The 24744-nt window shown below is 36.2% G+C and overlaps 2 protein-coding genes across 3 annotated transcripts; one reads left to right on the top strand and one right to left on the bottom strand.

Annotated features, from left to right (window-relative positions):
* The first annotated feature begins 3422 nt into the window (after positions 1-3422).
* LOC114299225 (Pectin lyase-like superfamily protein) lies at positions 3423-23372 on the top strand. Of its 2 annotated transcripts, XM_082893315.1 has the most exons (15): positions 3423-5285; positions 6164-6478; positions 8073-8177; positions 8267-8314; positions 13228-13315; positions 17464-17493; positions 19807-19949; positions 20158-20286; positions 20441-20611; positions 20712-20732; positions 20841-21048; positions 21266-21347; positions 21563-21671; positions 22572-22688; positions 22815-23372. In XM_082893315.1, exons 2-15 carry the CDS (start codon positions 6221-6223, stop codon positions 23124-23126), a joined length of 1821 nt encoding a protein of 606 aa, XP_082749441.1. In that variant the 5' UTR covers positions 3423-5285; positions 6164-6220; the 3' UTR covers positions 23127-23372. The 2 variants fall into 2 exon arrangements, 1 of the variants encoding a protein (XP_082749441.1); XR_014343149.1 differs by lacking the exons at positions 3423-5285; positions 6164-6478; positions 8073-8177; positions 8267-8314; positions 13228-13315 and having other exon boundaries at positions 16213-18356; positions 19741-19949.
* Positions 8853-13641, bottom strand: LOC145801539 (uncharacterized). The gene has a single exon (XM_082893316.1). The coding sequence runs from the start codon at positions 11681-11683 to the stop codon at positions 10901-10903; it is 783 nt and encodes a 260-aa protein (XP_082749442.1). The 5' UTR covers positions 11684-13641; the 3' UTR covers positions 8853-10900.
* Positions 23373-24744: the final 1372 nt, after the last annotated feature.

Genomic DNA, 24744 nt, shown 5'->3' with positions numbered 1-24744 from the left:
TAGCTTTGTGTATCAAGTCCACTAGCATGCATTGCTTGGCCTATTTGAATGATTTGGCATCATTTGTTATAAGATTTCAGTGCATGTTTCATGGTCATACACTCTCATCTTTCACTTATTGCATGCTTTGAAGGGTTGGTCCTTTATGCCTTAAACATGAGCCATTGTGTATGCCTTCATGCCTAAGCTTGCGAGCTATCATTTTAGTGTGTTTTTGGAGTTATTTTACCATAATATAACTCTGATTTTTGTTGGTGAAGCCATCCCATGCTTGGTCTTGGTAGGTGTATTGTAATCCTCCCTTTTGGCCTTGTATGCATCATGCCTTATGCCCTTTATGGTAGCTTGTTTTGGCATCCTTCCATGCGTGTTTTAGACTCATTTTGACATGTTCTATGACTGTTTTGGGTTGCCTTGACCATATGCTTCATGTTTTGCATAGTTGTAGAACAAATGTCTATGCTAGTTTCAAACTTTGGGTACCATAGCATGCTTCATTTGTGTTGTGTACATGATTCAACATCATTTATCATGGTATTTCAGAGCATGTAGCATTGCCATGTTCCCACTTCATTCACCTTTGAGTGCCTCTAAGGGTTGTGCATTTATTGCCTTGTTTGTGGCCGAGCATGCATGCACTCCTCATCCCGAGGACCTCTCTTTACTGCTTTCCTTAGCTAGTTTATGCTTTGATTCTGTATTTAAGTAGTTAATGCGTTTAGCTGCTTATTTGTTTTGTAATAGTTAGTTAACTAGGAATAGTTAATTAGCTTTGTTTGTAATAATTAGTTTAATTAGCTTAGATTAACTAGTTAGCTTCTTATTCGGACCCTCCGTCGAGAGGGCCAACTGTTGTAATAAGCGTGCATGTGTGTGATGCATGTCTTCCAACCCCCATTTCTTTCTCCATTTTACTTAACTGCTTACGATGGTTAGTTTTAGGGCATATTTTGATTAGCATACCTTATGCTTTGCATGCGTGCATCATTCATCTGTATTGCATGCACCGGGCTTGGCGCATCATACTAATTGCATTGTATTTCAATACATTTACTTGAATACGTGTTCAACAGCATGTTATCAAGTTGCATTTCACATGACATTCCAGATAGCCGAGCCTATCTGAGTTGCATTTTTGTATGTGTTGCATTAGCCATCTTAACATGAACTAGGATTATGCATGATTTCTAACTAGTTCTTTGTTTTGGCTCGGAGTACACTGTGAGTGTTTGCGCTTTAACATACTGCATGTGTGTAAGTGATGCCATGTTTAGCATGCTTGCCATGAGGCTAACTGCTTAAGTGTATAACTGCCTGAATGCCTGTGGATGAAGGTTGGATTGCTTGAATTGGAACAATTCATTGAAATCCGCGACTTAACCTACTTGCGAGTAGCAAACTTCAAACCATTTTCAAACAAACGAACATGAAATGTTTTGTTCCAACTTAGGTGATCTAGCCTATACTTGTATGATGTGCGCATCACATAGTAATTCTAGGTTAACAACCAAAATAAGAACACATGTGTTTTCAAAAACAAAATATCATACTTAGTACAGGCCGATCTTTGATATGACGAGCGGGGGTGCTCATTGCATGACCTTCCCCTCTCGTACCCAAGTTCCTGAGCCGAGGCAACTTTGGTGATAACGGACACGTGGCCTTAGACACGAGTCAGGGTTTCCTAAATTTTTCAAAAATAAAATATTTAGGTGGCGACTCTGTATCTGGCAAAGCAGTCCATGTTTGACACTTCTTTATAAAAATCAGTTTTCCAAAATGATTTGTCGGATTTGGACTCTTTGGTGATTTATCGATCTTGCATTGCACTTTGCAAAATTAGATTCAGAAACCGTGACATTGAGTCCGAACTGTAGTAGCCTTAGAACAAAACGAAATTCGCGCCCCTGCGGCGCAGAGAGCGGGAGTTCTCCGAGGCGGTCCACATCAAGTTACTCCCAATGATTGTTATTTTAGAGTAGGTTTGTGTTTGGATGTGCTTGGGCCTTATGGGACCACCATGAGATTAGTTTCAATTATCTGAATAATTTATATTGTTGGATTTTAAGAGCAGATCTTCCACAAAAAATATATATATAGATTGATTGAATAATCATAACAATATAATTTTATTAAAATTATTTTCAAAAAAAATGAATGATTTATCTTTGGAAATTATTGATTTTTTAGTAAGGAGAAGAATGATAGGAAAATGTTTGGAACCTTGTTGAATTGGATGGTGGTTGAACAAGTATTGTTACGCCAAATTCAAAATTATGAATTTATATATGTTGCTTGAAATGTATATTTTGAATAGAGACATCTGTTTTGGGCTATCAGTGGAGGATAGCTTTGATTGTTGTAGAAATTACATGAGAATTAGATTAACTAAAATCATTCACTCATGCATTTCCATTTGAACATTGATTGTAATCATTTATACATTAAAACGTATTATTTTTTAGAAAATGAGTGAATATTGTGGCGAATCTAGTTAGGGGATGTGGTTGTGATTATTATCTATGTTGGCTTGTGTGTCATTAGTAAAAATCCAGAAACCTGTGTGGTTAGATGCCTATCCTTTTAGTTAGTACTAGTAAAATGGCTTTGATCGTGCTTGTATAGTCTACTAGCAGATACATATATGGAGATTGCCAATGTGTGTATCTACTGCCTTATTTTCTATATTGAAGTAAAAGTGATTATTGGATTCGTTTTTTTTTATTATTTTTTTTATTTTTATTTTTTTGTGAATGATCTATCTATAAAATTTGATAAAAATAAACAATTCAGATCCTCAAAATGAATCAATTATAGGCATTTTCCATATTTTAACACCACACATTATTTATGTTATCCAAATATAAACGTTGAGCCAAAAAATAAAATGTTCAGAAAAAATTATTTTGAACAAAAATAAATTATTTAAATATATATTTTATTCAATTATTTATGTCTAACAAATTATTTTTAGGGTAAATTACACTTACCTCCCCTAAGGTTTCTAACAAATACATGGACCTCCCATGTGACTTTAATAATTATAGTAACCTCTCCTATTTTACCTGACATTGTCAAGACTCTCACATTCTGTCTATTTTACACAAACAATGCTAGTAGCCTATATAAAATGACCATATTACCCTTACTTTTGCCTACGAAAAGACAAAAATGCCATTTATTCGCAAAATCCCTAATCAGCTACATTTTCAATACACATTGAATTCCTAAGAGAAAGAAGATAAAGAAAGAGACGACAATAAGCAATGTGAAGAAGGTTGATTTGTGTGAAGAAAACGAAGAAGCTAGAGATAGATAAAGGCAAAGAGAGAGAAAGACAAAAAGATAAAGAGTTGTTTTCTTTGTCTCTCTATATATTAATGTATACACAATCTTCTACTTCCATTTCTATGTAGATTTTCCTTTTCATTTCCTTTTCAATCTCTCATTTCTTAAATTTTCTTAGAAAATTTGCAATTTTCCCTGATCTTTACACTGCTCTGTTTTTAATTTCAGAACCCACTGTTCCCTAAAAACTTTACATAATACCCTTGTATATTGTAATTATATATACCTATGTTGTTATTGGGATCACAAAATTCTTACAAACATTTTGAATGTAGAACCGAAAGCCTGATTTCAGTTTCTCTTCACTGTTTTTTTGCCCCTATGTCTTCCAACATTTTCTTATCACTGGCCCTATTTGGTTGAGCTGTGAGAAAGTACTTATAACTTATAATTATGAACATAAGTTGATTTCTGACTTATAAATTAAACATCTCCCACCTCACTCAAAAAATAAGCTGATTTTTGACTTACAAAAAATTATAAATTGCATTGTTAAGTTAAACCAAACACATCAAAATAGCTTAAATTAAGTTAAAAGCTCAAATAAGAAGGTTTTAAGCTGCACCAAACAGGCTACTTTCTCAAGAAACTATAGATTATTGCAGTATTCAAGCAGGGAAAGCCAAGGCAATGATCAGGTACCACCGGCTCCGAAACGTTGCAAAAATGTGTCGAATCTTTGAATTTCTTGTCGCTTTCACGTTGTTGTCACGGTCGTCGACTTGATGAGGCTCACCAAAGGGCATTTTCGTTTTTTGTGAACAAAGGGCATTTTCTTGGCCAGAACCTTAACTTTGATGGGGGAATTAGCCAAAACGTCAACAATTAATGGTACAGTCAGCTCCCGGGTGATAGATTAAACCCTGTCCTGATCATTAACCAAGTCGAAAAGAGCAGTGGAGGCGGCTATTTGAGCATCAGGAGAGGCCCCTTCTTTCAACAACTTGAGCAAGGGTATAACTCTACCTTCTTCAACTATCATCTTCTTGTTACGATTGTTGTCTCAGGAAAGGGAGACCAGATTGTTGGCGGTGTCGTGGCGGTCGTGGAGGAGGCACTCCATTTGGACGGAGGCGATGGAGGACCAGAGCATGGCCAGGATGATGTTGTTGTTGGCGGTGGAGATGAGTCGGCTGACGTCGGCAATGGATGATTCGAGGAGACCGGAGACATTGCAAAAGTCGGCGCTAGTGGTGATGGCGAACACTTGCTGAAGAACGCTACTCTGCTAACACTTGTGAACTAGGGTTAGGGCTCGTTCTAAGGTTTTGGAGACGTCAGCAATGATGCGGCAAACGAGGCGTTCATAGAGAAACAACTGGGCAGTGGTCGTGGTTGTGGTCATGAGGTGGATAGTGAATCGGAGGTTGAGGGAGAGCAGATCCGTTTGCTTGGTGAGATCAGTGTAATCGGACTTGGAGGATTAAGCTTTTTTGGCAGATTTGATGAGGCGGTCGGCCAGTAGGACTAGGAGTGAAAGCTCTTATTGGATTGACTTCTCTTCCTCTGTCATTTTTATCTTTTCGCATGTAAAAACAAGGGTAATATGGTTATTTTTAGTAGCCTATACAATTAGTAGCTGCCTGTACAGGGTACTAACATCATTTGTGTAAAGCAGACGGAGGAATCTTGACGGAATGGAGAGATCTTGACATTATTAGATTAAAAAACAAAAATTTATTGTAATTATTGATATTATAAAGGCTGTATTTGTATTTATCAAAAATTTTAGGAGAGGTAACCTATATTTTCAAATTTTATAGTACTGCAAATAATGTGCTGTGACATTTGCGTAGCCTGGGTGAGAATAGAATTGCCCAAATAAAAGGCCAAAAATGGCCCCATCTTCTTCGTCTCTCTTCTCTAAGACGGCAATCTTTTTCCTGGAGTAGAGCAGATAGAGAGAGAGAGACTCAACAATCTTGGACAATCCCAAGGTTTCGACTTTCGATTCATCTTATTCTTTTCGAAGCTTTCATGTTCTTTTGATTATTCTTCTTTACAAGATTATATATATATATATATATATATATATATATCTCTGTGTGTGTGTGTGTATTTGTGATGATTTCATTTCAATTACTAATTCTTGCAAAATTTTGATCTTATTTTGGCAGTGTTTTTGTATTCAAATTGCAATCTGATAGTACGAATTTCTGTTTCATATTTTCTGATTTAAAGTGTTTTGTTTAGATCGATCAGTTGGGGGTTTAGATCAAATTAAAATTTTTAATTTTTTTCTGATTCATTGTTTGAGTCTACTGTGTTCCTCATATAGCTTTTTTGTGCTTTACACTTCTTTGACATTGTGATTGATAAAATAAATGCACATACATGGTGGAAATATGTGATTTTTGTTATTCATTGTTGGTTGTTGTGATAATTTGAACTAATTTGTCTATACAAACAAACAAAATTTACGAACTTGACATACAAAAAGTAAGCTTCATCCTATCATGTAATTTTTTAGTGGGTCTCGTTTCAAATAACAAAATTCATTACTTTATGCCATATCTGTCAGTAAAAAAGTTTGTGAAATTTGTATGTTTATACAGAATTTGCTACAAGAATGTTGTGGCGGTGGCATATTTGTAAATAAAAGCAATCTCCACATAATTTTGTATGAATTTTCTATTTGCATATCACGACTCAGTGGATAATACATGTTCTCAAGACTTCCATTGTTCAGTTGGGTTGAGTAAGACTTTTATTATTGATGTGAACATCTACTTTTATTTGTTTTAGTGGTAGGTAATTTTGGTCATGGTGGTTGTGGTCTGATTGATATTTAAACGGGTTGATGTGTCCACCACAGGCTTTAGTAGAAGTATACATTAAGCATTGGAATTGCATAGAAGTACGCAGCAACGAGATGGGGTCTGAGGGGCCAAAGGGTGTGACCATCCATGTGACTGGATTCAAGAAATTCCAAGGGGTTGCTGAGAATCCTACTGAGACTATGGTTAGTAATTTAAAGACTTTTGTTGGAAAGAGAGGCTTGCTGGATGGCGTTACTCTTGGGAGCTGCACGGTTCTTGAGACTGCTGGAGATGGTGCACTTCCCATGCTGTACAAGATCATGGAATTGGGTGTCGCGAATGGGAATTCGAGCAATGGACAAGTCGTATGGGTTGGTTTAACTACCCGACTCTTTATAATTTTAGTAATTGATCTATGGAGGCAATTTGGTGAAATTGGTAATTATTTTCAAATTGAAAGAGTAAAGGTTTGTAATTATTTCCCAATGAAACTAATGATTAAAGGTTTGTTGTTTTGCCAAGCATTTCTCCAAAAAAACTGCAGCATACACTTATATTTTGCAGAATGTTGTAAGCATTTACTTGGATAAGATCAAGCCCATGAAGGAAATGTGACATCCAGAGTGACTGGAGTTGAAGGTGGTTTTGACTCATAAGTTTGTTGTGTCTGAGTCGCATTGGGTCAGTGGGAGAGACCCTTAATTATTATTGAAATATGATTTTAATGATTCTAGGGAAAGGTTTTCATTTCCATTCAGCATGCTGTTCGTCTGTTATAAGTTGCCAAAACCATACAGAGACTGAAGCACATGCTGAAAGAGAAAGAGAGTATGTGATTAATGGGTGAATTAAACATGCTCTTAAGTTTTTGTAAAAATTATGTTGTAAATTGCTCAATTGTTTCTGCTTTCTAAGTGGGTTCTACATTTTTTTTCTTTCTTACTAAAAAAAAATGTGGTTTCTTTGTTCTTCTCATTTACATCTTTCCTTACCCAAAAAATTTTCATTCTTGCTTTCTCATTTACATGTTTCTACATCCTCACATGAGAACTTATTTTTCATCTCATAATTTTGCACACATTTATCTTCAATGTATGCGTATTAATGCATTGATGGGTTGAGCACAGCACTGCAATTGGAGCAATCTAATAATCTTCAGGAGTGACTGTCCCAATGAGAATGAAAAGGAATTGAACAAAATTCAATCGTTACTTCTGAAACTAATGCTATAAGAATGCAAACTAACCATAATGACAATAGGATGTGTACTTTGTTTAGACTTATTAGGTTTAGAAAAGGATGTCAGTTGTTACCCAGTGTTAGTCCTGGTTGATCAAGGGTGCTGGGAAGAGTAAAATTAGGTATAGACTTAAGCTTTGCACTGTTGTGCAATGTGCTCTCAGACAAACTTGAGCTTTTATCATTATACCAAACAATGCCCCTAATCACAGGGTAAATGCTAATCACTCTCCTGTATTTGCGCATGCTTATCGCTGCTACTGGTGATAAGAGACCACTTATTGTCATCTAACATAGTACAATAAATGTCTCATTCATGCTGCTTAGGCATACTATGCAGTTGAGAATTTGCAATAAAGTCATATTAGGGTGCATATATCCATATGATATTACAGTACAGTTGGTGAATGATATTGTGAAGTTACAAGCCTATTAAACCCTTGTGCTATGTTGGTTCACTGGAATAAAAGTGGAATGTAATGGAATGCTTATTCCTTAGTATCTCTTCAGAATGACCATTCACTTACAATGATGAATGATGATTTCATTTGTAATGTATTTTTTATTATTTTTTTAGTGAAACAAATGTGAGAATGGACATTCTAATGGATTGATTGTTTCATTCCATCTTCATTCCAATGAACCAAACACTACCTTAGTGATTCAATGTTTTATCAATTAGTCTTTGGTAACTTAAAAACCTTTACCTTCATTGCCTTTTTTTAGCTTCACTTCGGGGTCAATAACGGGGCAGTAAAATTTGCAATTGAGCGGCAGGCAGTAAATGAAGCCACTTTTTGTTGTCCAGACGAGTTTGGATGGCAACCTCAGGTGTATAAACTTTTTTCTTGTACTTGCATTTCTCATTTGAAGTTAAATAAACTTCCAAAGTCATGCTAAAGTCTATTTTATTTTTGCAGCAATGTCCAATAGTCCATGAAGATGGAGAAACTTCCCGAGCAAGAGAGGTAATTCACACTCTCCTCTTTTTGTGATTTGGCATGATATTGTCAATCCCTTTGACAAACCCTTGAAGTTACCAACGGCAAATATTAGATTAAACACATGATCTCTGCCATCAATGTAATTTCAGTCTCATATCAATACTCCGTAGAGGAATATCAATGATTTGCACTTTCGCTCCAAATTGAGCCTTTACAAGATTCTTGGAATATAATCAACAGTATCTGTGACGGTAGCTAATGTTTTAAATTTCCAATTGAATACCGCTACATGTGCCTTGAAAAACATATAAAACAGGTATCTGAAGTTTTTTAACGGGGGCTTCACTCCATGTGCATTTTGATTGATTAAAAGCAGCAAATTTACTTGGACTGTTTGGAATTTGGATAGACCAGATTTTATTCAGACGAATATGGGTTCATTTTTATTTTCTTAACTTCATAATTGATAGGTCCACAGTGGGTTTCTTTAATTTTGGCATTCACCATTATCCTTGATAGTTGGCTAGTGTAGAACCTGAATAATGTGTAGAAATTTAATATATAAAGAGAAATGATTGTATTATTGATTGATTTATTGAATGTTACAATGATTCCTATATATAGAAGAGTAGGTGGTAGTAGGTGGTAGATGGAGTAGGTAAAGTGGAGGTGGTAGGTGGAGTAGGTGAAGTGGAGGTGGTAGTGGTGTAGTGGGTTAGGTTTAGTGGAGTAGGTGAGGTGGTAGTGGTGTAGTGGGTTAGGTTTAGTGGGTGAAGTAGGTGATAGGTTTTAACAGCCCCCCGCAAACTCAAGGGGGATAGAAACTAACCAACTTGAGTTTGGAGAGAGTAACAAAACAAGAAAATACATAAAAATAAAAGAGGATAGGAGACACTGTATGGTCGTGTCAGACCGATGGTGAAGACACTGTATGGTGGTGTCATAACGTTGTAGAGGACACTGGATGATTGTGTCAGATCGATGTAGAAGACAGTTTATGGGGTCATGTCGGACCGTTGTAGCAGACAATGTTGTGACAGTTGTTGTGACAGTTTACGGAGTCTTGCTGGACCCTTGTAGAAACTAACCGGAATCAATGTCGGGACAGTTTACAGAGTCTTGTCGGACCCATGAAGGAGCTAACCGGAATCAATGTCGGGACAGTTTACAGAGTCTTGTCGGACCCATGAAGGAGCTAACCGGAATCAATGTCGGGACAGTTTACAATGTCTTGTCGGACCCCTAAAAAGTCGCACCCTCAAAAGGCGTGCCCAATCTTTCTAAAGGCGTGCCATCAAAAGGCGTGCCCAATCCATAAAAAGGCGTGTCATCAAAAGGCGTGCCTATCAAAAGGAGCACCCATGTTGTCGGCGAGCGCTGAGAGGCGCATGATGCGCGTGTCTGCCTCGGCTATTTAACCAAGGTTGAGGCGGAGGCTGTGCAAACCAGTCTGAAACCGCCGAAAATCCTTTGAAAAAACTCTTCCGTTTCTGAGAAAGAGATTCTGGAACACTCTGTTGCCATTCTATAACCAACCCTTCTCTGAAACACTCAGCAACCCATAACATGGCCTCGTCTTCCCGTTCAGCTACCCAGAATATGGCCTCTTCGTCCCGTGGTCTGCTTACTCTCTTTCCCGACCTCAACGAGTCCACAAGAGAGATAACCGGTGCGGTTGCCCTTGAACCTCAACCAAACGCCCCTGAGTTTGCTCCGTTGACCTTTCCTATGCGGTCTGTGGAGCAAAGAATGGCAGCGCAATCAGATATTGAGGCGAATCAGTATACATTGAAGTCATGTGTGGAAACCATGACTGCAGTCACAAACTTGTCGCACCGGCTGCAGAGTAGGACAAATGAGGTGCAGCAGTTAAACGCCCAACTGGCTCTGCTCCAGCGCATGTATAAGGATGCGCGAGCAGAGATAAGTGTGCTAAGGGCGGAAAATAAGGAGCTGAAGCGGAAGGCCACCGTTATGTTCCGATTTGGAGGTCCGCCATATGCTGCAGTGGAGGAGCAGGGTGGAGTGATCGTGCCCAGTGGAGTGGGAAACACGGAGGCAACACCGTCAAGGGCCGCTCAGGACGGAGGCAAGAAGAAAAGACCGGCGGAATAGGCGAAGAAGTGAGGTCGGTGGGTGGCCGTCTGCAGAAAAGAAAACAAACATTTTGGTGTTGTGTTTTGGTTTTTTGTTGTTGTTGTTGTTGTTGTTTTTTTTTTTTTTTTTTTTTGTGTGTGTGTGTGTGTGTGTAAAATTGTGATCGGGGTTAATCCCTGAGATGAATAAATTATGGTTTGGTGTACAAAGCTATATGGTATGAATGGAATTTGAAAAAGATAAAAAATAATGTGAAAGAAAAATAAAGAAAGAAATAATAAAAATATATTTGAAATCAAAATGAAAGATGGGGAAATAAGGAAAGTGGTTTGGAGAAAATAAATAAAAATAATGGATTTTGAAATCAAACGGATGAGAGAGAGGGGACAAGCCCATGTGAGGGAAAGAGGGGTTTAAAGAAAGTGAGGGAGTGGGTTGATTAAAAAAAAGGATTGTGGGTTTGAAAGTGGAAAGATGAGAGAGAGAGAGAGAGAGAGAGTGAATTTGTTTGCTTTAACAAGATGACAAACTTGGGCACAAGTCTTCCACTGTGAGAATAAACCCATAAGTTCTCTTAAACATCTCCCGAAGACCACCATATTGTTTAACAGAAATGCCACATAGAACTAACACGTAGAATGCCCACATGGATGCCCACAAGAAGAAACACACAACTGGTTTCCAAGAGAAACAAATTAGTTGCACTGGTTGATTTTTCAGTTCCTTCTGTTGACCTGTCAGTTCACAGGAATTCCTTTGCAGTAACAATTTCCTTGGGGGAGCATCTGGACCATAACCTAATAAAAGAATCACCGGTACAATCAGAATAGCAGGATAAAGGGACAAATGTGTTGCTATGACCCATCCAAAAGCTGCCAATGGAATTTGTCGTGTACAAGCTCCATAAAGTGACAGTATGATGACCAAATTTTCAATTGGAGAAGTAGACAAACCCACACAACTGACTATGGTAAAAGGATTCCATAAGTACACCAGAGCAGCCATATCCCCAGATGAAAGAATCTCTGAATTTTCCAACAGTCCAACAAGGCCTAGTGATTTCAATCTTTGAGAATATGCTTTTTGAAGATTTAGGCCAGTTGAACGAATAAGCATTGCAGTGACAAAATCTGCATAGGGAGACATCGAGGACTGTTTCAACCAGTAACCTTCAGCCAGGCGGCGGAGGGAGGTGAGAGGAGTGGAGACTTTGGGACGAGAGGACATGTCTTGTGTTCTTACATCTGAACACATACACGGCACCGAGACAGTTAGAACAGGTCGGCGGCAGCACATGTAGCTCGCATGAGCAGTGAATGAGAAGGATGATGGACGGACCAACGACGTATTGGGTAGGCGTCGTGGTCAGCAGTCACGGCTGACAGACGCAGCAATATTGCAGGTGCTGGACACGAAGCATGCAAACCATGCGAGTTGGGATGGTCGGCGACGGTGCCCGGAGTTGCAGCAAGGCAATCTGTATCTGCAGTAGGCCGAAATGAAACACTGATTGCGAGAAGAGTTGGCGTCAATTCGAGCTAGCAGTGGTTTGAGTTGCTGCAGTGGTTGGAGGTTTTGGTAGGTTTTAATTGGTTGAGGTCTGGCGGGCGGTTAAGGCAAAGTTGCCGCCCGCCAGAAGGCGAAGAGCACCAAGAGCTTAACCTTGCTCTGATACCATGTAGAAATTTAATGTATAAAGAGAAATGATTGTATTATTGATTGATTTATTGAATGTTACAATGATTCCTATATATAGAAGAGTAGGTGGTAGTAGGTGGTAGATGGAGTAGGTAAAGTGGAGGTGGTAGGTGGAGTAGGTGAAGTGGAGGTGGTAGTGGTGTAGTGGGTTAGGTTTAGTGGAGTAGGTGAGGTGGTAGTGGTGTAGTGGGTTAGGTTTAGTGGGTGAAGTAGGTGATAGGTTTTAACATAATGCCTTTAGGATTTGTTTATGTGGGAAGAGAATCTCTGTAATAAATACATGCTAAGAAAATGCTGAATCAAATGGAGGAAATAATAGCCAGAGTTGAACCTGAATTGCAACAACCATTCTGGTATTGACCTTGTCCATGACTCATATTGTCATTCCATGAAACTTTGGGAGAGTTACTGAGCAAAAAATAAATCAATTTAGCAAGTGTATGAGAGATATTTAATTTCATTGAAGGGACAATGGAAGCTATTTTGTGCCTTCAGCAAGTGATGAAAATGTTTTTGAGAGGAGATATGAGCCACTGATTTAGGGGATAAAATTTGGCCCAGTAACGTTGAGGCTGTGGGTTCGAATATGAGGGCATCCAGTTTGTCCAAAATAGTCAAAGGGTAGGTCTGTACCTACTCCACCCCTCCCAGGCCACTATATTCGGCATATGAAAGGATTTCTAGAGTAATAATGCTTTTAAGGTATTGGAGCAGTTGTATCCCGGCAGAAATACTTAACTAAACCAAGGACATGTCACATAATGCATAGCAAACATGGTTAAGGACATGTACCCTGAAACCAAGATTGGGATAGAATTGTAGAACCGTCAGCTTTGGCCAATCATGTGTCTATAAGGAACTTACAAATGAGTATCGCTATGGGGAGTTTTTCTGTACAAAGATGATTTGTTAGAATGGTCTTAGCTATCTGATGGGATATTCTGTATATGTATTATCTAGGACTTAAAGTCCAATGGGTCAATGCTTTTATTTTTGTTATTGTTATTACTAATGTAGGTTATGCCATTTTACAAAGCGCTATCATCATTATTATAATGGTGATTATTATGCATTGGTTATCTATTTCCCTCTCTTCAGTGCCCCCATCTCCCTCCTAACTTTTCAGTCATTTTTTGTTGAAGACTTCTTGCCCTGTTGAGGCAATCCTGCAGTTCTTGAAGAAAAAGGGCTTTGATGCAACAATATCCGATGATGCAGGCCGTTTTGTATGTAATTATGTCTACTATCATTCTCTCCGGTTTGCAGAACAGAGAGGTCACAAATCTCTCTTTGTTCATGTTCCTCTCTTTTCTAGGATCGACGAAGCAACCCAAATGCAGTTTGCAGCAACCCTTGTGGAAGCTATTGCATCAACATGTTGATATAATTAATTTGGAAGTTTGAGCTTAAAATTCCGGGTTTGTTTTGTCTTCAGGTCTGTTATATGCTTCATGTATATCCATCCTGTTATATATAATAAAATAATGAGCCCTTTTGAACAGTGGATTGTTGTTTGTTGGTTGTTAATTGAGTAAAAATGAAGTTCTTGATTTTAAGAGTCATCAATGTTTCCTTTGGTTGTGCATGATATTGCTAGTTTCTTAAACAAATTCCTTTTGATTTTTTTTATTATTATCTATTTTTAAAACAAGTTTACAGACACATAATTAACAACATAAAATAGTTCTGGTCATACATATCATACGGTGGAGATTGCTTCATTTTATGTGGTTGATTCTGTGTCGTCCAAGGACTTATTGGGAAATTGGATATCAGCTATGGAGACATCTTACTTCCTCAGTGTCCATGTTGTAGTTTGCTTTGATGAAGCCGAAGGCCCAGTCATGGAGAGGTGATGTTGGGCTGGCCCCATTTTTAGGTCCACGTTAGTGACGTGAACTATTAATCTTGTAGGACATGCTAAGTAGACTATAAAAAAATTGAAGAATACATTAAAAAGTAATATTTGTGAAAAAAAAATTAAAAATATATTAAATATCAAAAAAATTTAAAATTTTAATATATTTTTTTTTGTATTTTTGTGTATTTATTAATTTTTTAAAATATTTTTTTATAAATATTTTACTATTTAGATATATTTAAATAAGCTGCACCTTAAAAAAGTAAAAAAAAATTAAAAAATTAAAAAATATTTATTAAAAATAAAAAAAAAATACGAAAAATAAAAAACTCGTTTTTCAAAAAAAAACTTCAGAAAACTGAAGTAAAACACATTGAATAGTTTTATAATTAGATTATATTTTTTTTAAATATATTTATCTTTTAAAAAAATAAAGTAAAAAATTACACTGTCGGATCACGTTACCTACCAAAAACAAAAAACAAAAAAAAAAAAGTGAAAAAAAGAAAAAGAAAAAGAAAAACTCTATGATCGGATTATGACAAGTATAATTTAGGGGTTGTTTGGGATGTCTTAAATAAGTTCATTTTTTGCCTTTCTAAATTAAAAAGGTGAGAAAAAAAAGATAGATGTTTGAGTTAATTTTTTGACTTTTTACGAAAAAATGTGTATTAAAAATTTGTATAAATAAGTGTATAGGAGAAGTTAGTGAAGTAGCCCGTACAGTTTGAGCAATGTAGTGGGCTGGTTAGGAGATAGGAAATGATTGCCTCCTTTTTCGGGCTTGAATTTGACGGTGTTTTTTGGCCCGTGATGGCCCACCACGGGTCCTGTTTTGCTAATCGAAACCGTTCAATGTGTAGAAATCGTCGAGTACTATATGCTTATAAAAAATCAAGTTAATTGGATATCAATAACTATCTGATCGTGTTAGTTTTTTTGTGAACTGTTAACTATAATACCATCCATTTTTTTATACAAAACTGATTTGATCATGTAGTTAGCAATATCCGATCAATGTGATTTTTTATAAACATATTGTACTGGACGAGTTCTACATAGTCATTGGTTCGGATTATCAAAACGGGACCCGTGGTGGGCCCCATAGGCCCAACATTACCATCAAACTTAGGGGTGGCTTAGGATGATCTAAATAAGTGCACTTTTTGAATTTTTATGAAATATGGGTTGGGTATAGATTGGGTTTGAATTGATGTAGTAGAGAGGTGATATGACTTAAATAAGATAGTAACTTTTTGAGTTTTTTAAGACACCCCAAATGAGGCTTTAGAGAATGAGATGTCTAATTTTTATTTTATTTTTTTGCAATAAATGTGAGCTCATTATGTACCCATTATTTAATAAATTTTACAAGATGAACAACGTGAATAATCAAATGGATCCTGAGATGGGTTCACCAAAGCTAAATAACAACGGAAGAAAGTGTTTGATAATATGATTCAGCATTTAAAATTAAATTAATAAGTGATAATTAATTAAGTTTGTTTGATAATTGTAATTGATATCATTTAAAAATTTAAGTCTCTTTTAAAATGTAGGCTACAATTTAAGAAAATTTTAAATCACATAAAACTTATTTAATTCTGATTGAATTTATAAATATTAAATATAAATATCGATACTATTATAAACTCACTATTATAGTCATCACCACCACCACCATTATCAATACTGCTATCACTATCACCACCACTATGCCACCATTACCATTACCATTACCATTAACATCATCGTCACTGTCAGTGTCACTATCACCACCACCACCGCCAGTTTCATCACCATTGTCATTATTGCCCTAAACATTACCATCATTTTACTATTACTACTACCACCACCACCATGCCACTCCACCACCACCACTACCACCACTTTCATCGTCACAACATAAAAATTAAAATATACAATTTAAAAATAATAAATTTTATATTTTATATTACACATATCAAACAACTTATTTTTAATTCATCCGTTCAACTTAATGAATATATATATGTAATTTTTTTTTGTTCATTTTACAGTACTTTCCCATCAATTCAAGTTTGGAACAGTGTAAAGTTGGTTTATATTAAAATATTATGTATATTAATTTTTATATTTTTAATTTGTGAATAGTGATAAATTTTTTGTTTTTTTTTTTTAATTTTTTGACTTTTTAAATTTTTTCCAACATCCCATGCCTTAATTTTTTATTTTTAATTTTCAATTTACAGTTTTTAATTTTATCAGACACGGCATAAATTTCCAACCGAAAATAATTCATTTCCTTATTTTTATCAACTAATCTGACTCTAAAAAATTTGATCTAACTTTTAGATCGGAATAGTAATACGCTTTTCTTCCATAATATTTTCTAGTTGATATATGCCAAATTTCAAATTTTTCCCGTAGAGCTCATGAACAATGCAAAGCACAAAATTAACATCAATTGGCCGATCCATGACAATCTTTACACGCAAATACATACCTATCATGACTTCACCAACTGCTACACTGCCAATGAACTCGTACTTTGAAACCAGTTTTCAATCAAATGTATACTCATGTAACAGAATCATAGACAATAAGATCAAGTCTGGGCCTTTAGACTCTGCCCTCAAGCTGTTTGACGAAATGCCTAACCGTGATGTTGTTTCATGGAACTTGCTAATTTCTGGGTATGGCAAATATGAACTTCCAAACCAAGCTCTGTGTCTCTACAATCAAATGGTTTCCCATGGAATTAAAGAAAGTCCATCCACTTTTTCATCTGTTTTGAGCATTTGTAGTGACAATGGGTTTTATCAAGTAGGAATTCAAGTTCACTGCAGGGTGATCTTGTTGGGATTCAGTATGAACATATTTGTGGGTAGTTCGCTTGTTAATCTTTATATGCACATGGGTCTTGTTGATATTGCCTTGAAGCTGTTCAATGAATTGCCACATCGAACTTTAGCTGCGTGGAATTTGGTTTTACGTGGATTTTGTGAACTGGGTCGATCAAACGAGTTGTTGGGTTCGTATTGTGATATGAAGTTGGAGGGTTGTGTTGAACCTAATGGACTTACTTTTTGTTATTTGATTCGTGGGTGTGGTAATGGGAGGCTTTTGGATGAAGGAAAGCAGCTGCATTGTTGTGCAATTAAGCTTGGATGGTTAGAATCGAACTTATTTGTTGTGAATGCTTTGGTGGATTTTTATTCTGCTTGTGGGTGTTTGATTAGTGCGAGGAAATCATTTGAAGTAATTCCACCCGAGGATGTGATTTCATGGAACTCAATTGTTTCTGTCTATGCTGAATATGGTTTTTCGCTTCATGCTCTTGAAATGTTCACTAAGATGCAGCTATCAGGGAAGAGGCCATCCGTTCGTTCATTTTTAGGGTTCTTGGGTTTATCTAGAGGGACCCAAAATCTCATTCTTGGGAGGCAAATTCACTGTTGTGTTTTGAAATTGGGATTTGATTGTGGGAGTGTTCATGTTCAATCTGCTTTGATCAATATGTATGGAAAATGTGGAGATACGGATAGTTCAGTATCATTATTCGAGGGTGTTCCTGAGAGAAGTCTAGAGTGTTGCAACTCGCTAATGACATCTTTATTGCACTGTGGAGTTGTGGAAGATTCGGTGGAGATGTTTGGTTTGATGCTTGATGAAGGAATTGGATTTGATGAAGTTAGTCTCTCTACGACACTGAAAGCATTATCGGTGTCTACTTCCGGGAGCCTCTCTAGCTGCACAATGGTTCACTGTTGTGCAATTAAGTCGGGTTTTGAATCTGACATTGCCGTTTCGTGTTCACTGATCGATGCATATTCCAGATCTGGTCATCTCAGACTTTCTCAACAGGTTTTTGAGAAGCTTCCTTCACCAAATGCCATCTGTTTCACATCGCTCATTAATGGATTTGCCCGGAATGGAATGGGAAGAGAATGCCTTGAAATGCTTGACATGATGATCCAAAGGGGTCAGAAACTCGATAAAGTGACATTCTTGTCAGTGTTAACAGGGTGCGATCATTCTGGGCTTGTCAAAGAGGGGAAAATGGTGTTTGAATCAATGAAATCTCTCCATGGAATTGACCCAGACCGGCGTCATTACTCATGTTTGGTGGATCTTCTTGGTCGTGCAGGTTTACTATATGAAGCCGAAAAGTTGCTAAAACAAGCACCAGTGAAGGGTGACTCTGTAATGTGGAGTTCACTATTGCGAAGTTGTAGGGTCCACAACAATGAAATGGTGGGACATACAGCGGCAAAAATCTTAATGGATCTTGAACCAGACAATCATGCAGCCTGGTTTCAAGCTTCAAAATTTTATTCCGAAATTGGAGATTTTGAAACCTCAGTGCAAATTAGAGAGCTTGCGACGGCTAGGAAAATGAGGAAGGAGATTGGTTACAGTTTGATTGAGGTGAATGATCACATTTACCATTGAATCCTTGGTCAACTGGCCATAATAAAATACTTAATGCTGTAAAGTTTGTACAACCTGTGGAGGTTGTTAGGCTGTTAGCCCTTCAATGGCATCATCATCCAAAATTTTAATGCGAACTCATTAAAAATTCAAATTCAAATTCAAATAACTTGGCAGATGGCATCTACCTGCATGCGTATACAAAATATGTGAGGAATTCTATCTATAATTTTGTTTGTGATCACTCTATATTCTTATACTAGATACAAGATAGTGGGTCCCACTCACGTATGTCTAGAAATAAGAAAATTAAGTGAGACAGTGAAAATATGTGTAGTATATTGTAGAATACATGTGTGTTGTGTGCGCATATATAATATATGATTAAATCATAAGTAGACAAACTATAGGATTTTAATGATTGCTTCCCTAGTCCTTCAAATGGTATCATCATCCAAAATTTTAATATGAACTCATTAAAAACTCAAATTCAATAACTTGGCAGATGGCATCTACTTGCATATGTATACAAAATATGTGAGGAATTTTATATATAAATTCATTTATGATCACTCTATATTCTTACACTAGATACATGATAGTGGGACCCACTCACTTATGTCTATAAATAAGAAAATTAAGCGAGACAACGAAAATGTGTAATATTTTGTAGCATACATGTATGTTGTGTGCATATATAATATATGATTAGGATTTTAATGATTGATTCCCTCTACACTTGCATGCAAGAGCTCGAATATGCACTATGCACAGTTGATATATATATAATACTCTTCAAAAGAGAGATAAAAAAAACCTTGATATGGAATGTTGTTGTTACTTGTTTCTATTGTTGAATTATAAACATGATGTGCGATGTATCTTTTTATCCTGTTTGGTTTCACCAATCGGTTTATTAACTCTTTCTTATTCTTTCTTTATTATTATTTTTTTTCCAACTGTACATTCTATAAGCATTATATATACTCCACATTTTCATGGGAGATTTTCCAAAAAAGGAACTTTTACTGTTGGTTTTTCTGACAATTTGTTATGAAGCATGATCCAAACCCCAGGAGGGCTAGGACCCATTTAACACTTTCACTGGTGAATGTTAGTGCACTGGACCACAGGCTGAAGAGTAAAGCAAAGGCCTCCAAAATATTAGTCTTACACTTGAAGTGTGGGCATGTAGAAACTAGAACACCTTCATGCACTTTCAAGCCAAGCCACATATCCTCACAAAACCCTTTATTTTCAATACTAATCTGCATATATAAATTAATACCCAATGCCTTCACTTGATTTATGTAAATCAAACAGTCTTGACAAACCACCTGAACCAATAAAATGGACAAAATCTTCTTTGTTTTCTTCGTAGGTTTGCTGATAGTGACTCACGGAACTGCAGAAAGAAATTTGTCTGACGACGTTGCCATTCTTGGAGAGCTAGAAAGCTTGAACATAGAAGAGGAAGGTGATATAGAACTTTTTGACTCCCCGTTTTGGACAAGTGAACGTGGTAACAAGGTTCTTGTGAATGTGGATAGCTTTGGAGCAGTTGGAGATGGAGTTTCGGATGATACCCAGGTTATTATGCTTTAATAGTTTCTAAATCTATGTAAGCTTTCATTTTTTCACTCTTGAATGCATATAAAGGCTGCAAGTTCTAACTACATTTACATATAATTGAGAAATCTAGAATGACCTGATAAAAAATAATTAGACTCATCTTTCCTATTTGAAGCTCTCAAGTTTTGATTGAATCAAATGTTTCCTCTCTTGTAATTGTTATCAGGCCTTTGTAAACTCGTGGCAGCAAGCTTGCTCTACATCAAAAGCAGTTTTCTTGGTTCCCATAGGACGCCGTTATCTAGTAAATGCAACAAGATTTATAGGGCCTTGTGCTGACCAGTTAGTTGTTCAGGTAATCTCCAAAACTTTTTTGTTTTTTTTTTAATTTTCTTTTGAGGGACAAGGTGAGAGGTGTGTCTTAGATTTTTGCTGCATATCATACTGGACTGCTATGGTCATGTCTAATACGTTCTTCTTCTTCTTCCTGTTATTACTGTTGGGTACAGATTGACGGAACAATTGTAGCACCAGATGAGCCGAAAAACTGGGATAAAAAAAACCCACGAATTTGGCTTGATTTTTCCAAACTAAATGGAGTCCTTTTCCAGGGCAGTGGAGTTATTGATGGCTCGGGCAGCAAATGGTGGGAGGCATCTTGCAAAAGGAACAAGTCTAATGTAATTTTTCTGAATTACTCATTTACTTGGATCCAATAAACAAATTCCATTTTTTCGTCCTCCTCTGATTTCCTTTATTTATTCCTTTTGTTTCTGACAGCCTTGCGTAGGAGCACCAACTGTAAGGATCTTATTTCTCATAAAACAACAATATTTAGTAAATTTAAAATTGATTTTTTATTTTCTTGCTCTTTTTCTCTCTGGAAGTAATATGAAGAGTTCATTGCAGGCACTAACTATAGACTCAAGCTCAGCTATAAGGGTGAAAGGCCTTACTGTTCAAAACAGCCAACAGATGCATTTCGTCGTTTCCCGCTGTGATTCTGTGCGCTTGTCTGATATACAAATTTCTTCCCCAGAAGACAGTCCAAACACTGATGGAATCCATATCACTGAATCGACAAATGTAGTTCTCCAGAACTGTAAAATTGGAACAGGTTCCCAAATCCCACCCTCTGTTTTCTCATACTTTTTCATAGAAAAAAAAAAAAAAAAACTAAATGCATTTGACCTTATTAGTCGTACATAGTTTCCATTCTTTTGTCACTCCGCTAATGGTAATAAAACATATGAATAGCACGTCTACGTCATACAAAATCAATGATTGTTGTCACAAGGTACGGACAAATTAGTGGTTCTTGATATTCTGTTTAGGGGACGATTGCATCTCGATTGTCAATGCTAGCTCAAATATCAAGATGAAGACAATCTACTGCGGACCCGGTCATGGAATTAGGTATGTAGTTCAAAATCTATTCCCACTCAAATTAAGCTGTTGATAATTGGTTACTTATTCTATTTACTACTCTGTTATATCAATTGAAACTCAGTGTGGGGTAAATAAATGTGATTAGAACCCATAAAGTACGTGAAAATTGTTAGAATTATTAGCTCCATGGTTTCAGAGGTCGTCCATGCTCAATCTTTTGGTGCATAATTTTTGTCTTCCAGCATAGGAAGCCTTGGGAAGGCCAACTCCACAGGCATAGTCACAAGGGTCGTCTTGGATACAGCATTCCTCAGGGAGACTACCAATGGCCTTCGGATTAAAACTTGGCAGGTAATTCTGGTAGTACATTATTAGAATCAAGCAATTTTCAATATCATGATGATGAAATTTACCAAATTTTTTAATTTAAAATTTTAATTTTGGTGGTTGGGAGGAGGGAGGGGTGGACTATAAGGAAAAAGAGATCAAGAATTTGGTTCTGTTACTTGAATGAGAAAAGTCTAAAAGTTATCTTAGGGAATTATACTTCAAAGGAGTACGAAAATGATTATTGTGATGCTTTGAAGCAGCACTTCACATTATTTTCATTACCAACTACTTCTGTGGTTGAGTTGAACACTTTACCCCCATGTGGTTTTACTCTATGTGCGGTCTACCTTCTGACATTTATAAATAAGCACATAGCCTCCCTATTGTTTGTGGAGTAATGTGCACTTCCAAACTTTCTGTCAAAGTTAACAGTCAATGTGAAACACATGCCTACAATGTGAATGGCTCTGTTAAAACACCTTTTCTGCCCAAAAAAGATGACGAATGGCCCTTACTTTGCACACTGTTAAGGTTACTTATGCGTACAGGGATATTTTGGTTTAAGTCATTAACGGTATAGATGATGCACTTTAGTCCACAAATTATAAGAGGATGATGTGCTTATTTCTAAATGTCAAGGGGTTTAAAAACTGCATATGGAGTAGACCATATAAAGCGAATTTTTTGCTCAACTAAATATGTTTTAGAGAACATTTTTTACAACTAGTGGATATGCTTGTCACCAAATTTCTCATACAAGCCTCACAAAGCTCATCAAGAAAATGTATCATGATTGATCCTTTTTTAATAGAAACAATTCCTTCTGATAACATGTTCAAAGCATAAAATGTATCCAAATATCCCAACCATTACCTTGTTCAGAATGACAAAGATACCTCTCTTTCTGGCTCTCTGGTGTAGGGAGGATCTGGTTACGTTCGTTCCGTACGTTACCAAAATGTGAGAATGGAAGATGTTTCAAATCCCATCATCATTGACCAGTTCTACTGTGATTCCCCAACTGCTTGTCAGAATCAGGTAAAACCTACATGTTCAAACTCTTCAATTCTGAAAAATGTGTATTAGTTGCAACCATTTCAATAAAAATGTACATATCATGATCTATCTTCTTCTTCTTTCTCTTTTATTTTTTATTTTTTTTAGACAGAAGCTGTGGAAATAAGTGAAATCATGTACCGGAACATTAGCGGGACTTCAAAGAGCGAAAGGGCCATGAAATTTGCCTGCAGCGACACAGTTCCGTGCAAACACATAATCCTGAACAACATCAACCTAGGAAAAACTGATGGCACAGTTGAGACCTATTGCAACTCCGCTACTGGCTTTGGGTACGGATACGTGCAGCCTTCGGCAGAATGCCTGACTTCCTCCGACAAGAAGTTCATTATTGAACAGACCAATGAGGTTGAGCCTCCAAAACACAGCAGAGATGATATCATTCATACTGAGCTCTGACTTATCTCCTTATATGAGGTAATTAATACTAGGTGACTGTAAAATTTATTCTTATAGTATTGATTAGTAGAGGACTAGCCTCTGAGGGGTCTAAAAAAAAAAAACAAATTTCAAGGGTAATAACAGAAGTGATCATTATACTTTTATACAGGAATTATAATGTAACAAGTTCAGGAGGACAGTAGTAAGCATATTATATGTAATATACTTGAAATGATTTATATGAAATTTAATATAGTTGTTATATGGTTTTATGTATCCTGATTTAAAACATACTTGTGTGCCCTAAATCAATTTAAAAATAATGAATCATTGACTATCCAGATTAGGGGTATCTAAGGTGGGTTGAATAAAAACCACTTGATGCCTGGCTTTCTTCAGAATTGGTTTAGCTTTAAGAATGCTCCTCCGGATATGAGAAGCATAGTTTTGTGGGGCAAATCAATTTATCCTTGGGGAAAATGTTTGGGACCCCACAAAGGAGGACCCCACAACCCCCACTGATGCATTGATTATTGATGTGTTTGAATTTTTTTTTTTCTATCTCTGACAGAGACATGAATGGTCCCAATCATTTTGGGAGTTGTGGGGTTGTGTTTTGTGGGGGTCTCTATCATTACTGTTATCCTTTGGACTTTACATATTATAATTAGGAAAATACTTGGGACCCCCATTTTGGGGGACTCCCAAATGATTATGATTGGTCATGTGTGTTTTTGGTTTTTTGTTTTTTCCTATCTCTCTAACATGTGCATGGGGTCGTGAGAATGGGTTGTTTGTAGGGTTCTGTATCATTTCTGTTATAATTATTTGTGTGCACTTTTTTCTTTTTTTTTTTTGAGATGACCTAACTCATAGCAGAAGGCATCTAAAAAAAAATTATACAATAACACACAGAAAAATTCTTTACAGGCTAACAGAATAAACATCCAATTACTAAAGAATCAGCTGCAGAATTCAATCCAAGTGGTCTGTTTCACATAAAAAGAAGTTTGCAAGATTCAAACACAGCACCTTTGGTTGAAAGAGTAACTTATTTCCATTTAGCGACCAAACCTCGTTTATATATTATAAAAAAAAATATTATTTAAGGTATTTATTATATTTAATTCCAAATATACTTAACAATTTTACAAAACTAATTTCACATAAAAATACCACAGTAAAAAAAAAAAAAAAAAAAAAAATATTCCAAGAATAATAGTATAATCACTATGTCACCTTTAACTTTAGTTTATATTTGCAAAATATATATTATTATAACATTTTCTTTCAAACATTATATATAATTAATATATTTTACAAAAAAAAAATATAACTATATTTATGCAATTATATGTATCTTAAAATATAAAATAATTTAAATAAATGTATCTTAATTTTTATATTATTATTAAGTAATTTTTAATATATCTATAAAATAATTATGACGTCACAATTCGATTTTAGTTCGAATCAGCAGTCGAACCGGTGATCCATCCACTCAATCTAATTTTCGGTTAGCTCACCGGTTTGATTTTTAAAACATTGATTATTCTACACCCAATTGACACATCAGTAGGCTACTGTATTCGGTGTTAGTGGTCGGCTCACAAATCATTTTTCTAATAGGGAAAGT

The sequence above is a fragment of the Camellia sinensis genome, chromosome 10 (genome assembly GCF_055761805.1).
Source record: "Camellia sinensis isolate YWXY chromosome 10, ASM5576180v1, whole genome shotgun sequence".
In the NCBI taxonomy this organism is placed as follows: domain Eukaryota; kingdom Viridiplantae; phylum Streptophyta; class Magnoliopsida; order Ericales; family Theaceae; genus Camellia; species Camellia sinensis.
Note: the sequence above shows the minus strand (reverse complement) of the source record. Positions and strands in the feature narration are given on the sequence as shown.